General features: G+C 45.9%; 1 protein-coding gene across 1 annotated transcript in view; it reads left to right on the top strand.

Annotated features, from left to right (window-relative positions):
- Positions 1–10,524: 10,524 nt before the first annotated feature.
- Positions 10,525–14,089, top strand: part of PPP1R9A (protein phosphatase 1 regulatory subunit 9A) — a 320,104-nt gene continuing 316,539 nt past the window's right edge. Inside the window, 1 exon segment of the mRNA XM_075558394.1 lies at positions 10,525–12,125. Coding sequence (XP_075414509.1) covers positions 10,734–12,125 — 1,392 coding nt within the window. The 5' untranslated portion in view covers positions 10,525–10,733.

Below are 14,089 nucleotides of genomic sequence, written 5' to 3'. Positions count from 1 at the left end.
TAGCTTGTCTAAATCCTTATCTAAACTATTCTGTTTATGCAAAATATGGGATTAGGCCTTGTGAGAGTATCAAGCTGGATCCAGGCTCTCCGACAGACATTTTGACTTAGTAGCATGGTTTCTGAGAAATTTAAACAGCAGTTTCACTCCCTGAGCTCAAAATATGCATTTATCATGTTCATTTTCTCCATTTCAAAAATGAATAACCAGAGACAACTACCAAAGAAAAGAATCAAAAGTTTAACTTCCCATATTCTTTGCAGAAAAGAACCCAGTGAACTGCATGGACATATCTGACTTCCGGCTAGCCAAAGAAGAAACACTAGCATGAGGCAGAAGTCAAACAAACATCTACTCTCCATTTTTATGATTTGTTTCTTTAGTACCCCATTCCCAAGGTGCTATAATATGTCTCCCAGGAAGTGAGCCTTGTCAGCAGAGCATCTCCAAGGGAGTGAGTCGAGAGTTAGAAGTGTCTCCCACCTCCAAGGAGGCAAATACAGGAGTCCCCCGAATTCTCAGGCGGCATGCCCACCCAGAGGCCACACTGACAGACTAGACTCCACCCTTTCACTCTTAATCCTCACAAATCCCAAATTGACACCAGATTATGTAACTACCACAATATCTTATACAGAAAGTAGGGCATTGAAGTAGTAAGTCAATGTTGGTCCTACCAACATTTCCGTACTATCATACTATTGGTATAGCTGTTTTCTGCTTCTTCATACACCATGTAATTTCAGTCTTAAGTCCTCAGGATACAGGTGTGTTTGATATGCATTATAGTTCACTTAATGGAGTTTCCACATCAGATCTCTCTAGTATGGTCTTTGGAGTATGCTGTGCTCCTTGAAGATCCAGGATTCAATGCCCCAGTGTTCTATGGCCCTTGGCCTGGGTTCCCTCCTTGCGTTGTATCCACTATGCCAAAGCATTCGACAGTGTGGCTCGTAACAAACTATGGAGATCCTTGTGAAGAATGGAAATTCCAGAACACTTGATTGTGTTCATGTGGAACTTGCACACGGACCCAGAGGCAGCTGTGTGAATGGAACAAGGGAACACTCATGGCTTATAATCGAAAGAGGCATGTGACAGGGTTGTATCCTCTCACCATAACTTATTCAGAGTGTCTGCTGAGTACATATGATCAGAGCATCTGGACTCTATGAAGAAGAATGTGCCATCAGGATTGAAGGAAGGCTTATCACCACTTGTGATATGGAGATCACAACCTTGCTTGCTGAAAGTGAAAACTGAAGCACTTGCTGATGAAGACCAAGGATGGCAGCCTTCAGTGTGGATGACAACTCGATGTAAAGGAAGCCCGAATCCTCACCAATAGCTCCATAGGCAACACCATGAGAAATGGAGAAAAGGTTGTAGCTGTCAAGGAGTTTGTCTTGCTTGGATCCACAATCAATGTTCATGGAAGCAGCAGTCAAGAGATCAAAGGAAGAGTTGCGTTAAGTAAATCTGCTTCACAAAACCTTTGTATTATTGAAAAGCAAGGATGTTCTTTTAAGGACTAGGGTGCACCGAACAAACCCACACCCTGGTGTTTTCAATGGCCTAATTTGCATGTGAAATTTGAACATTGAATAAAAAAGATCGTAGAAGAATCAGTGCACTGTAGTGCTGCAGAAGGAATGGAGAAAGCACGTGGTCTGCTAAAAGGAGAAACCGATGTGTCTTGGAAGAAGTACAGCCATTTGCCCCTTAGCCGCAAGAGTTCTGAGACTTCCTCTGAACATACTTTAGACATGTGTCAGGGGAGACCAGTCCCTGGACAAGAACATTCTGTTCGGTGAAACAGAGGGCAGCAAAGGTGAAGAAGACTCTTAAAGGGATGATTGACCCTGGGCTGTCACTGATTTCAAGCATAGGAACAATCTTGAGCGGGGCTCAGGCTGGGCCAGTGTTTTGTTCTTTTGTGCATTAGGTTAGGATGGAACTTCACAACAGTAACGTTACAATCTGCATCAAGGACACACTCAGGCAAGCCCCCAAGGGACATGCTCCCCCCAAGTTGGCTGGAGAGGGTTGGGTGGGTGTAATTCATGTAACAAAGCACGTTACCTGAGGGCTAGAATGTTCTTATCACTAGTTAATGGTCAGAAGGAATCCAGTGATGACTTAACCCTCATGGGGAAACTCCAAATGGATTTTGAGTTTTTATTATTATCCACAGCCTTCTGAAAATTGTGAAGAATTTAAAATATACTATAGCAGTGATACCACACTTGATTTTAGCCAATAGGCCAAGAAGTAGAAATTACAACTCAATGTAAAAAGACATAAAGCCTCACAACTGGATCAGTAGGTAATATAATAAATGAAGACAAGATTCAAGTTGTCAAGGATCTCAACTTGCTTGGATCCACAATCAATGCTCGTGGAAGCAGCAGTCTAGAAACAAAAGGATGCATTGATATTACACTGGGCAAATCTGCTTCAAAAGACTTCTTTAGGTTGTTGAAAAGCATAGTTAATTTGAGGACTAAATTCCACCTAACACAAGCCATAGTATTTTCAATTGGGTCAAATGCATGTGAAAGTTAAACATAAGGAAGTCTGATGGAGAATTAATGCATTTGAATTATTGTGTTGGTGAAGAATCTTGGGAGTACTGTGGGCTGCCCAAAGAAGCAAGCAATGAGTTACTCAAGTCGCTCATATCATCTGAGTGTTCCTTTGAGGCAAGGCTGTCAAGCCTTCATCTCATGTATTTTGGACATGGTGTCAGGAGAGACCAGTCCCTGAAGACGGACATCATACTTGGTAAAGTAGAGGGGCAGCGAATAAGAGGAAAGCCCTTGACAAGATGGATTGACACAATGGCCGAAACAATGGGCTTGAACTTAAGAACAATTGTGAAGGTGACACCCAAATGGGAAGTGTTTTGCTCAGTTGCACATAGGTTCACAATGAGTCAAGCGACTCGATGCCACCTGATGACAATTGCAGCGAACCTCCTTAATCCAGAAGACAGTGGTGACCTCAGAGTAGTGGCAGAGGAGGAATAGTAGCAGCAGCAGAACCAGGAGCCAGAGATGAGCCAGAGTAGACTTCCCAGACTCTGAGCAAACACAGCTGGGGGCTTTGGGACAGGAGGCTGGCTTGTGTAGTGGGGGAGATTCTGGGCCCTTGACTAGAGGCACTGAGCTCACTGGCCGATGGAGCTGGAGTTGAGTGCCTCTGGGCACGGATTGCAATGTGAGTGGCATACCCATTGGGCATTTATTAGCGGCTTTGAAAGTACTTTGTAACACGCTCTGATTCAACAACTATATTCTCACCTGCATCCTGTATTAGAGTTGAAATTCTGGGTACCCTGATTGGCAGAAGGCTGTGGATGACAGTGATGGCCCAAATCCATTTGGGGAGTTCCAGCTTTGATTGAGCCTTCAATGAATTTTTTTCTGATCCTCAACCAAGGAGTTAGATATAATCACGCCCTCAGGCAGGGCCTCATAAAGTAGATTACATGCACTGCCTCAAGCCAGCCCAGGGAGGGGTAGTCTCACTAAGTGCTTGCCTAGGTGTGTCCTTGATGGAGGTCACAGTACTGGGGATCAAATAGTCATGACATGCCCTATCAGTCTTGCCCTTACTACAAAGGTTGGAAGATACTAGGCCAATCATGCAAGCCCTTTTATCTAACAATGTATGTGTCCCAAGCGTGGTCTCGCGTCTGTTTCTGTAGTCCCACTTGTAACCAGGAATGTATTGTTCTGCCACACATCATGTTTTTGTGACAATTTTCTTTGCCCTCCCCTGCCCCCTTGTAAAGCTTGGTATCTAGATGAGTCTTACATGCCATTTTGACCTCATGCTACTGAACTTCCTCATCCAGATGATGTGTCTGTCGTTGTGTCGTCATCTTTGTCCATTTAAGACTTAATAAATGTCTTCCCTAAATTATAATTTCAACTGGGATCTCTTTTGTACTGTAAAACAACTGTAACCCCCCACCAATAAAATGATTTTTAAAAGGTGCATAGCAAAAAAAAAAAAAAAAAAAGCAAAAACCCACTTGGATTACAAAAACACCCAACCAATTGTAACCTGTTATCTTCCTTAATAAACTATTTAATCATGAATATTGCCTGTGAGTTCTGTGTGACCAATGCAATGAATGAAAGAACCTAGCAATAAATTAAAATGTTGCTTGAGATAAAACGACTAAGAAATGGAATTTTCAGATAGTGTTTCATTTCAATTAATTTAAATAGCCTCTTGGATCTGATACCATGGATCTGGTAGACTCTTCAAACAATCAACCTTAGAAATGCCAAGTAGATTTTGGGCAATGAAGGAATCTTAAATTAGCAACATTGTTTAAAAAAAACTCATTTTACATTTTTCTGGAAGTTTCACATTTTGGAAAAAGAAACCCCAAATCAACTAAGTCTTTAGACTGCTTTTCTGTATGAGTCATCTTACTGCAAAGAGGTGTAAGACTGACTAATTTGATTGCCAGCTCTGCCCCCTCTTTCACAGATAGAACTCAGTGATTGGCTTCTGCATTTATGTAAGTTTTTCTCAGGGGGGGGGGCTGGGGAAGAAACTGGTTTCCATACTGTAGCTAAATGACAGGAACTTTTCCACTAATTTATCCCAGACAGCACAAATGTTCTCTCCAAAAGTGTAGACTGGAACCATGCCCCTCACATTGCCTGCCACATCTGTTAATGCTCGCAGAAGTGGCATCTTGGGAAGGGACGGAGAATTTGGTAAAGCTTTGAGGAATGAACAATGAAACCATCAAAGTAAAAGATACATAACATTGGATAGTTATAAAGTTCTTTTGAAATTAAGGAAACCAGTTTAGTCCCAGATTATAGATTCTGTATAGAGTATTGTCTGTGTTCATAGTTTGCCATACGTATTTACTAGCTAATAAAGCTGTGGGTGAGAGACTAAACCCGAGCCTCCGTTTCCATCCACAAAATGCACACAACACTACTTCTATTGGAAAAACTTGTGAACGATTTTGCAATTGGCAAAGCAGTATTGGAATAAAATTCTGGGGGCGATCTACAGGGTTTTGGGGAGTAAACTTACACTATGTTTTTTCTATATAATTATATTGCTGGTGGAGAATATTGAGGGTACCATGGAATGGCGGAAGAACAAAAAAAAAATCTGCCTGGGAACAAACAAATTGAAGAAGCTAGCATGCTTGGTACAATTGAAGTAGGTAAGATGCTGTCTCACATACTGTAGACATGTTATCAGGAGAGACCAGTCCCCGGAAAAGGACATCATCGTATTTGGGAAAGTAATGCCAGTGAAAGAGGGACAGGCCCTCAAGGAGATGGCACTGTGAGAATGGTGGAGCGAGGTCAGTGTTTCATTCTGTTGACTAGAGGGTGGACATGAGCAGGACCGACTTACTGCCCTTTAAGAACGTTGCTGCAGTGTGTCCCGAGAACAAGACTCAGTCATGCAAACGAACAAGGAGGTGCTGTTGAGCTTGTTGGGATATATCCAGGGATCCTTCATCTTTGGAACAGAAGAATGGACTCCTGGGCCACAAATGGTTAAGTGGAAAGCAGAGTTTACTCAAAAAGGAAAGAAAAGAGCACCTGGCGCAGTGGGTGGGGTTTCATGTCTATCTAAAGGTTTTTATATGGATGTGAGGTACTTGTCTGTGTCTCCGGGTTGTGAAGTGAACAAGCCTGAGACTGGTTATATTCCTCAGGTTCAATCATGGACCTGCTCGTACTCTGTCCACGCTGGGGTCTTGCATGAGGATGGACAAGGAAGCAGCCTTGGGGCAGAAAAGAGTCATGAGTGCTGGGTTTGGAATTTAAAATCAGCCTAGGGGTCCAGTGCCTGCAGACTTAAGATTTAAAATGATTTTAGGCTTTCAAAATCACTCCTCCAGACATCCTGCTACTCCCAATGCTTCCCCAGAGGCCTCTTTTCCTCTCTCTGCCTTGGACTCTCTATCTCCTATCTCTGGGGAGCAACTAACCCGAGAGAAATGTACTATCTCACAAACATCAGGATTGCAGAGACTCATCAACAGCTTGGGATCCGCAGATGGCACAACCTTGTCTGCTGACAGTGAAGAGGAGTTGAGGCAGCTACTGATGAAGATCAAAGACTACATCACAACAAAGAGAAAATAGAAATCCTCACAACTGAACCCATACCCAACACTGTAATAAATGGAGAAGAGTCTGAAGTTGTCAAAGATATCACTTCACTTGGCTCCACAATCAAAACGCATTAAAGGAGAAATCAAAAGACGTAACGGGCTAGGTAAGTCTGCTGTAAATAATTCTTCAAAGTGTTAGAAAGCAGAGATGCCATTGAGGACTAAGGTGCACTTGACTCAAACCAACGTATTTTCATTCAACTCATATATGCATGAAAGCAAGATAATGAAGAAAAAATGCCGAAGAATTGATGCCTTTGAATCATGGTTTTGCTGAAGAATTTTCAGCATACTCTGGACTGCCAGGAGAACAAACACATCTTTCTTGGAAGAAGTACAAGAATGTTCTTAAAAAGTGAAGATGGAGAGGCTTCAGCTCCCTTATTTAGGCTATATAACCAGGAGGGGATTATATTTGGGATATCTAACCAGTCCCTGGAGAGAGACACCATGTTTAACAGAGGGTCATCAACAATATATCGACACAGTGGGTATAGTAACGGGCTCACCGAAAGCAATGATTGTGCACATGGCACAGGAGTGCGCACTACTGCTGTCGGTTGTCCACAGGCATGTTATGCGTCAGAACTAACTCCAAGACACCCGCCCACTACCACCTGGCAGTCTGCATCTCTCTTGGCGTGTTCCTGCCTACAAAGCTAGGTCACCTGTGGTACCGTATGGTAATACACATGATCCTTATCTATAGAAACAGAACATGATTTCATATTTGATATAAGCCATTTTCTCGGTGTAGAAGAATTCCAGACATTCCATTTTAGTGTCCTGTCAGTATGACACACTGTGATAGCTCGTTCATGTGTTGCTTTGAAGATGAAAACTTCCCTGATATTTGAAATATCAGCAGGATCATTCATGGAGGACAGGTTTCCAGACTAAGACAGACTAGAAAGTAAGGCCTGATAATCGACTTGCAAAAATTAGTCAATGGGGACGTTAAGAATTACAGCAGAACATGGTGCAACATACAGACATAGCACCGAAAGATGCCCTCCCCGGGACTGGAAAGCACTGCAGAATGCCTTCCACAATGGCGTCACATGTACATCACTCACGGAGGTACAGGGCTCCACACCTCTTTGTTCTGTTAGACATAAAGTTGCCACGAGTCAGCACCAAGTTACGGTTATTAACAACCCTGGGGTGTCGTGGTGACGCGTCGGGTGGCTAACTGCAAATTCAGCAGTATGAATCCACTAGCTGCTCAAGATAGTAGACTTTCTACTCCTATTCCAGCGGCAGTCTCCAAAACCCGCAAGTCGCTCTTTCCTGTGTTTTGGGTGCTACAGGTGGTATTGGAATCGGTGGCAGTGCTTGGTTTTTTGGTTTAACAACTCAATAGTATGGAGTTTTAACCAGCTGTTTAGCTTTTGTCTGTTCCTTATAGTCTCGTTTGAATGGGGTGCACCATCTTAGTGGTTCTTCTGCGATTAACGAGTCAAGGTGAATTTTTGAATAGGAAGCATTGGGGCGGGTGGTGGTGGTGGTGCAGTAAGCAGTGTTCTCACTTGCCATGGGGAGGACCAGGGCTTGTGATCAGGCACAGCGGTCGGTCAATGCAGGCTTATGGGTTTCTTTGATGCCGAATAGTTTTTAGTGGAGCTCCAGGCTCCGCCAGAGTAGGGGAAATGGCCTGGTAATCTGTTTCCCCAAACCTACCACTGAAAACTCCCGACAGGGCGGTGGTGGGTTCTTCTGGGGCAGGCAGTCAGTGTGTCCCTTGTGCGTAGGGTGTAAGCATTCTGGTATTGCGTGTGCAGCAGTTATGAAAGGGGGCCTGGTGCGCCGAGGAGCACATCGTAGGCGGCTGGAGCCAGAAGACCCTCGCAGCCCTCTGGAGTGTGCGGGCAAGGGCAGTCGGTTCTAGGTTGGGCACAGGGGCCTAGTCCGAGGCCTGCTAGGCTACCCGTTGGCCTTCCAGCTCCGGATAGTTGGACGGGTTTGGGGTGCCCTCGGGTCACGGAGTTGGTGGCGGACTCCAGCCAAACGGAGGTCCCTAACTGGAAGGTCTCCACCCGGCGCCCGGCCCAGCAGGGCAGGCCTTGCCCGGGCCCAAAGGCCCCTCGCCCTTGGCCTAGGGGGTGGGGCGGCCCTGGCTCGGGTCGCTCCGCGCTTGCCGCCCTCCCTCGGCCGCCAGAGGCTCCCTCTCGCTCCCTCTCCGGGGATTTCGCTGCCGGGCTCCCTCTCGCTGCGGCCCGAGAGTTAATTCCATCCGCCGAGGTGAGGCACCTGTTACCCGGGCCTTCCCGGCCCCTGCGGCCTCCCTCCGTCGCGCGCCGGCCCGCCGGCGGGCCCAGGCCCGGGAGCGCACGTGGGCGCAGCCCCTGCCCCTGCCCCGGCCGCGCCCCCGGCCCGGGTGCCGCGCGAGCCCGCAATGGCGCTGGGGGCCGCCGCCCGGCGCGGGCAGGGCGCGTGGGGGCCGCCGCGCCGCTGCCAACGGCCGCCGCCTCCTCCCTGCGCCGCGCGGAGCCGGTGGGTGGCGGGCGGCGGGGGCGGGCGGAGGGGGGCGCCGCGGCGGCTCCCACGCGGGTAAGGGGGAGGCTGTGCGCGGGGCGAGGAGTTGGGGCGGGTGCCGAGGAGCGGGGGATCCGCGCGGTACAAAGGCTGAGCGGCAGGCTGGGGTCGGGTGGGCTGCGGTTGGGGAGCGGTGGGTGGAGGATCGGAGGCAGTATCAGTGGGATCTATTGTTTCCTGGCACTCTGGGAGCAAAAACAAAGGGATTTATGAGCCTTGCCCTGTACCTTTCCCCCCGTTCCTTTCCTTTTCTTATTTTGTTTTTTTTTTAACGTGGCCCGGGAGCTGGGCTCGCCCGGTGCCACGCTGGGATCCTCCTGGCAGCCGCAGCCAAGGTGTCGGGACTTCAGGTGCTTCTTGGCTCCAAGCTAGCCTGCGACCTCCTACCATAGCGCTTGGCGTCACCTGCTCTCCCGGCCCTGACCCGGCCCGAGGGCTTGCGTCCCGAACCAGGCTTGGGAATCGGCTGCCGCTCAAGTTGGTGTTATTTATGTTTGTCTTTGGTGAGGGCAGGTTTTGAATCCCCCGGCGGCCTCCTCGCCCCCGCCCCCGCCCCCTCGGGTTGGAATTGGCCGAGGGGAGGGAGAGGGCTGGGTGTGTAGGGGGGAGGGGAGGGTGTTTCTGGGCTTAAAAAAACGCCATGGTAAAGGGAGATGGCAGATGCTTTGGGGAAAACAAATCCCCCCCAACCTCCACCCCCAAAACAAACAAACAAACAAACAACACACACAAACAAGCAAGCAACACACTTCAAAGCCCTTCTTGTTTGTCTGCATGGGCCATGCATGCTTGTGCTGGGCCAGGAACCCAGTCTGGAGAGGATTTAAGGGAAAGTGTGGTTTCTCAGTGGCTTGTGCTCGTTAGGGTGGCCTGTGTCCCTGTAATTAAAAAAACAACAACAAACCCCAACAACATCATTAAATCAAAATTGAAAATCTTTGGAACCTCTATTGTCTGGGCCTTAGCAGATCTTGAAGTATTTGATATCTGGCATATTGATATAAAATCCAGCAGTGGGTTGGAGGAAGCCAGCGAGCATGCATTGGATTTTGAGTTTGAAGTAAGTTGGAGGCAAGAAAGAATAAACAAATCAGGTCTATGAAGAGAGCTTTCAAGGTGTATTTGTTTATTCGCTTCCTGGTTGTCACTTTCTCACATCTACATATCCCAGTGATTTTCTCCATCTCCCAAACTTCCAAATATTTGAAACTTACAGCTGTTTCAGAACTTTCTTTTGCCTGCTTTGGTCTGGAATAGTGCTAGTGTTGCTTTGGGGATGCTGAAGTTGAGAGTATTGGACCAGCAAGAGAGAAGCAAGGGTCTGTAGTCTTGTGTAAGGGTTTGTAAACATGATTCCAAATCTTTAATTGCTCTTAATCAGGATTAGTCCTGCCTAGTTTTGGATAATCCCAAATGCAGTTGATTTTATGGACAGATGGGTGACTTCTAAAAGATATTTGAACTGCTGATTTCTTTTCAGGACATTATCAAAAGTTCAAAACGTGAGCCAAAGCGTTGTTTTCAAGTGTACTTATTTGTCCCGTGTGTGTGTGTGTGTGTGTGTGTATTCGTGTGTGTGATTTTGTTATAGATCTCCAGATTGTGTTTGGAACATTTTTGTTCCCTGGACCAGTCACAAGCCTTTTTTTTCTTTTATCTTCTTGACTTTAGTTTTCCATTTGAATAAGTGATGTCTTTTCCTTAGTCCTTGGCTAAGTCGCTTTGAAAATAGAAGTATGCATTAGTATGTTAAATATATATTCAAACAAGTAAATGAATTCAGAAATTTATTCTTTTCTATTACAGATGAACTTCTAGTCTTGCTTTGAAAAAGCCATTCTGTGTAACCCTTGCCTGTGAATTTTTTCCTAATACACCTGTTTGGGAGACTCACTGACTGAGTATGTCATCTGAGAGAGACTTTTTGTTGACCAAGTACCGGTGATTAGAGAAGAGAGTGGTTTTGGTTATTCCTTTTTTGTTTTTTAATCATTATGAACACTGGCCTTTCACTTCTGAAGTAAACATGTTGAAAACAGAACCTTCAGGTGAGCGAACCACTCTCCGAAGTGCCTCTCCTCACAGGAACGCATACCGAACCGAGTTCCAGGCACTGAAAAGCACCTTTGACAAGCCCAAGTCCGATGGGGAGCAAAAGGCAAAAGAAGGTGAGGGCCCCCAGCAGAGCAGAGGGAGGAAATATGGCTCCAATGTCAACCGAATTAAAAACCTCTTTATGCAGATGGGGATGGAACCCAGTGAGAATGCTGCAGTCATTGCCAAGAGCAGGGGGAAAGGGCGACCTTCCTCTCCTCAGAGAAGGATGAAGCCCCGAGAGTTTCTGGAGAAAACAGATGGCTCGGTGGTTAAGCTGGAGTCCTCTGTTTCAGAGCGAATTAGTAGATTTGACACCATGCATGATGGCCCTTCCTATTCCAAGTTCACAGAAACTCGCAAGATGTTTGAGAGAAGTGTGCATGAACCAGGACAGAACAACCGCTGTTCCCCAAAGAAAGAAGAGAAAGCTGGAGGGAGTGAGCCCCAGGATGACTGGGGTGGGGCCAAGTCCAACAGAGGCAGTACTGATTCCTTGGACAGTCTTAGCTCCCGAACAGAGGCTGTCTCCCCAACTGTGAGTCAACTGAGTGCGGTATTTGAGAACTCCGATTCTCCCAATGCCCTTTCGGAGAAGGGGGAAACCAGTGAAGAGTACTCCGTGACTGGGCATTATCCACTGAATTTACCCCCTTCGGTTACCGATCTTGATACTCTTGGTCACCTTAAGGATTCGAATTCTTGGTCTCCTTCAAACAAAGACGGTTCTGATGCAGAGGATGCTCAGAAGAGCAATATAGCTCCAGCACCAGAAGTGGCCTCTAAAGGTACCCTAGTTTCAATGTCTAGAGAGGGGACACAGCAGAGCCAGGGAGCCAGGGACTCAAGACCTAACCAAGAGACGACTGGCAGAATTGGCCAAGATGTTCCTGAAGAGCCGTGTGCTGGAAATAAGGCAACGCCAGAGCCTGAAATCCGTTCGCCATCAAATGAAACTTTAGGAGATGCCGAAACTAATTTGGTTGGGGATGATGCAGCAAAGCATCAGAGAAAAGAACTTGTAGGTGGCGATTTCCCTTCTGGTGATGCTCCTGGGTCCACTTATGGAAAAGAACTGCCCGAAGATGTAAATAATGCTGAGACTTCCCACGTTTACATGCACAGTGACTATAACGTGTATAGGGTACGATCCAGGCATAACTCAGACTGGGGAGAGACAGGCACCGAACGGGATGAACAGGAAGATAGTGATGAAAACAATTCCTGTCAACCTGATATGGAATACTCAGAAATTGTTGGGTTGCCCGAAGAAGACGACATCCCAGCAAATAGAAAAATCAAGTTTAGTAGTGAGCCAATTAAGGTAAGTATCCTTTCTCCGTTTTTATTATTTGGCCCTATCTATATGCAGAATAGATTTGACGACTACTGGTTGAGTATGTAAAGAATCAAGGTTGTTGATGTGCATTTGTTGTAAGGCGATTTTAAAGGTCTGGCATTTGAGAGAAATCTACCATATCTTTTAATGTGCCTTATGGTTGTATAAATCAATAGAAATTGAGAACAATGCCAAATTTGAAGAAGTTTTGTGATTGCGAGATCATATAGTCCAGTGGACTAGAGACAAATATGAAGACTAGAAACTGGGAATGTTAGTTTGAACAAGAATGACAAAGTGTTTTTCCCAAGAATACTTGTAAATAATAATGTAAAACTCACATTCTAAACGCTGTAGGATATGAGGCAGAATGTATAATGGGAGCTATGGTAACCTTGAAATATTCTTTACTTACTTGCTTCAGAAAAACCTGAGAGCTCTTAAGTATAAGTGGATTGTGAGGAATGTTGGAACTTTGCATGTGTGAGTGTGAGTGTGTGTGTGTGTGTGTGTGTGTGTGTGTGTGTGTGGTGCTACTAGGTAAAAAGTGAAAGCTTGATTTATGGAACTACATTGAGTTGGTTCAAATACTTTAATTGAAAAGCTATTACTCGTAAACAGCCTTGAGTTCAGAATTTGTTACATTGATTTAAAATGGAATTTTGTGAAAGGAAGTAAAATTGCTTTGTCCTTCGTGATTTATGTTTACCTCTTAACAACTGGATAAATGCCAGTTGCATTTATAATGCTCTGTCCTAAAGACTGAACATGTGGTCCACTATATGAGTCACACAAAGCACCTCAGCTTTGGACATGGAACAGACTGAGCTGAGAATGGGGGCAGAGGTGGTGGTTGAGTATCAGACCCTTCTGCAGTGCTTCTTCAAAGTGTTTCTGCCTACCAAGTTGGTCCTAAAGTTCTGGCATGCCCGCCTAGGTCTCTCTGGAGCATTGTGGTGAAAGGAGATGTAGTTTGAAACCAGTTCCCAGCCCCGGCAGTATATAGGCACGATAGCGTTGGAATTTGATACATTCTTTTTCAAATTTCTCCTTGAAATCTAAAACTACTGTGCTTGTGTGTGTTAGTTCCGGGGTATGAAATTTCCATTAAGAGGCTGAAAGATAAGTTAACTTATGTGGGATTGTTCAAAGAGAAAGCTATTCTTGCTTGAATTAAGAACCATCTGTACCTTGAAACGAAGCAGTAATCTGTGACTTCATTTACAGGGGTTGGCTGGTAGACTTCAGTGCCCTTCGTGAAAGGCAGGGTTCTGACTGAGCCTGGCCTATGCCAGGTTCACTGTGCTTTAAGTAAACTGTCCATGAGTCTAGTTTTAAAGTAAGCGAAGTCTTTGCAGTGTTTGCCATTTGCCTTTGGTACTCATTCACTCTCCCCCTCTTGTCCCCTGCCCGCACTCCTCCTGCTCTTACTCCAGCCGTTGTGTCCCTGGAGCCTTTCCTCAGGTCTCTGTCCTTGGAGCTCAACTTCACCCCCTGCCCGCGCTTCTCTTGGAGCATCTTCCTCTAACAGTGAGATTGAGTTGTTTCACACTGAGGAAAGCAGGAGTAACTGGATGAGTGGGCTCTTCTAGGAGTTTGTTCAGTCCAGCGGCTACTCCCTAATAGTCGGACAGCAGCTTACGGAAATGTATCAAGTAGAACAGGACCCTCTCCACCAAGTGGGACGCCCGCCCTGTATTGGGGTTCTGTGCTTCAGAGTAATATGTTTAATGGATTTAAAAGGGCCTGTCACGCAAATATGTCTGCTTCTTATGTGCATAAAGCAGTTTAGGGGGATGATATTTTGAAAGGAAAACGATTGTTGGCACTGTGGCATGGGACAATAAGCATCTGGCCTCTGAATGTTCTTCCCGCAAAGACTGAGAATAGATGAACTGCATTGACGTTTCACTCATGTCACCAAGAACACCGTTCAAGCAGGAAAGTGG

The sequence above is a fragment of the Tenrec ecaudatus genome, chromosome 9 (assembly GCF_050624435.1).
Source record: "Tenrec ecaudatus isolate mTenEca1 chromosome 9, mTenEca1.hap1, whole genome shotgun sequence".
NCBI classification, from domain to species: domain Eukaryota; kingdom Metazoa; phylum Chordata; class Mammalia; order Afrosoricida; family Tenrecidae; genus Tenrec; species Tenrec ecaudatus.
Note: the sequence above shows the minus strand (reverse complement) of the source record. Positions and strands in the feature narration are given on the sequence as shown.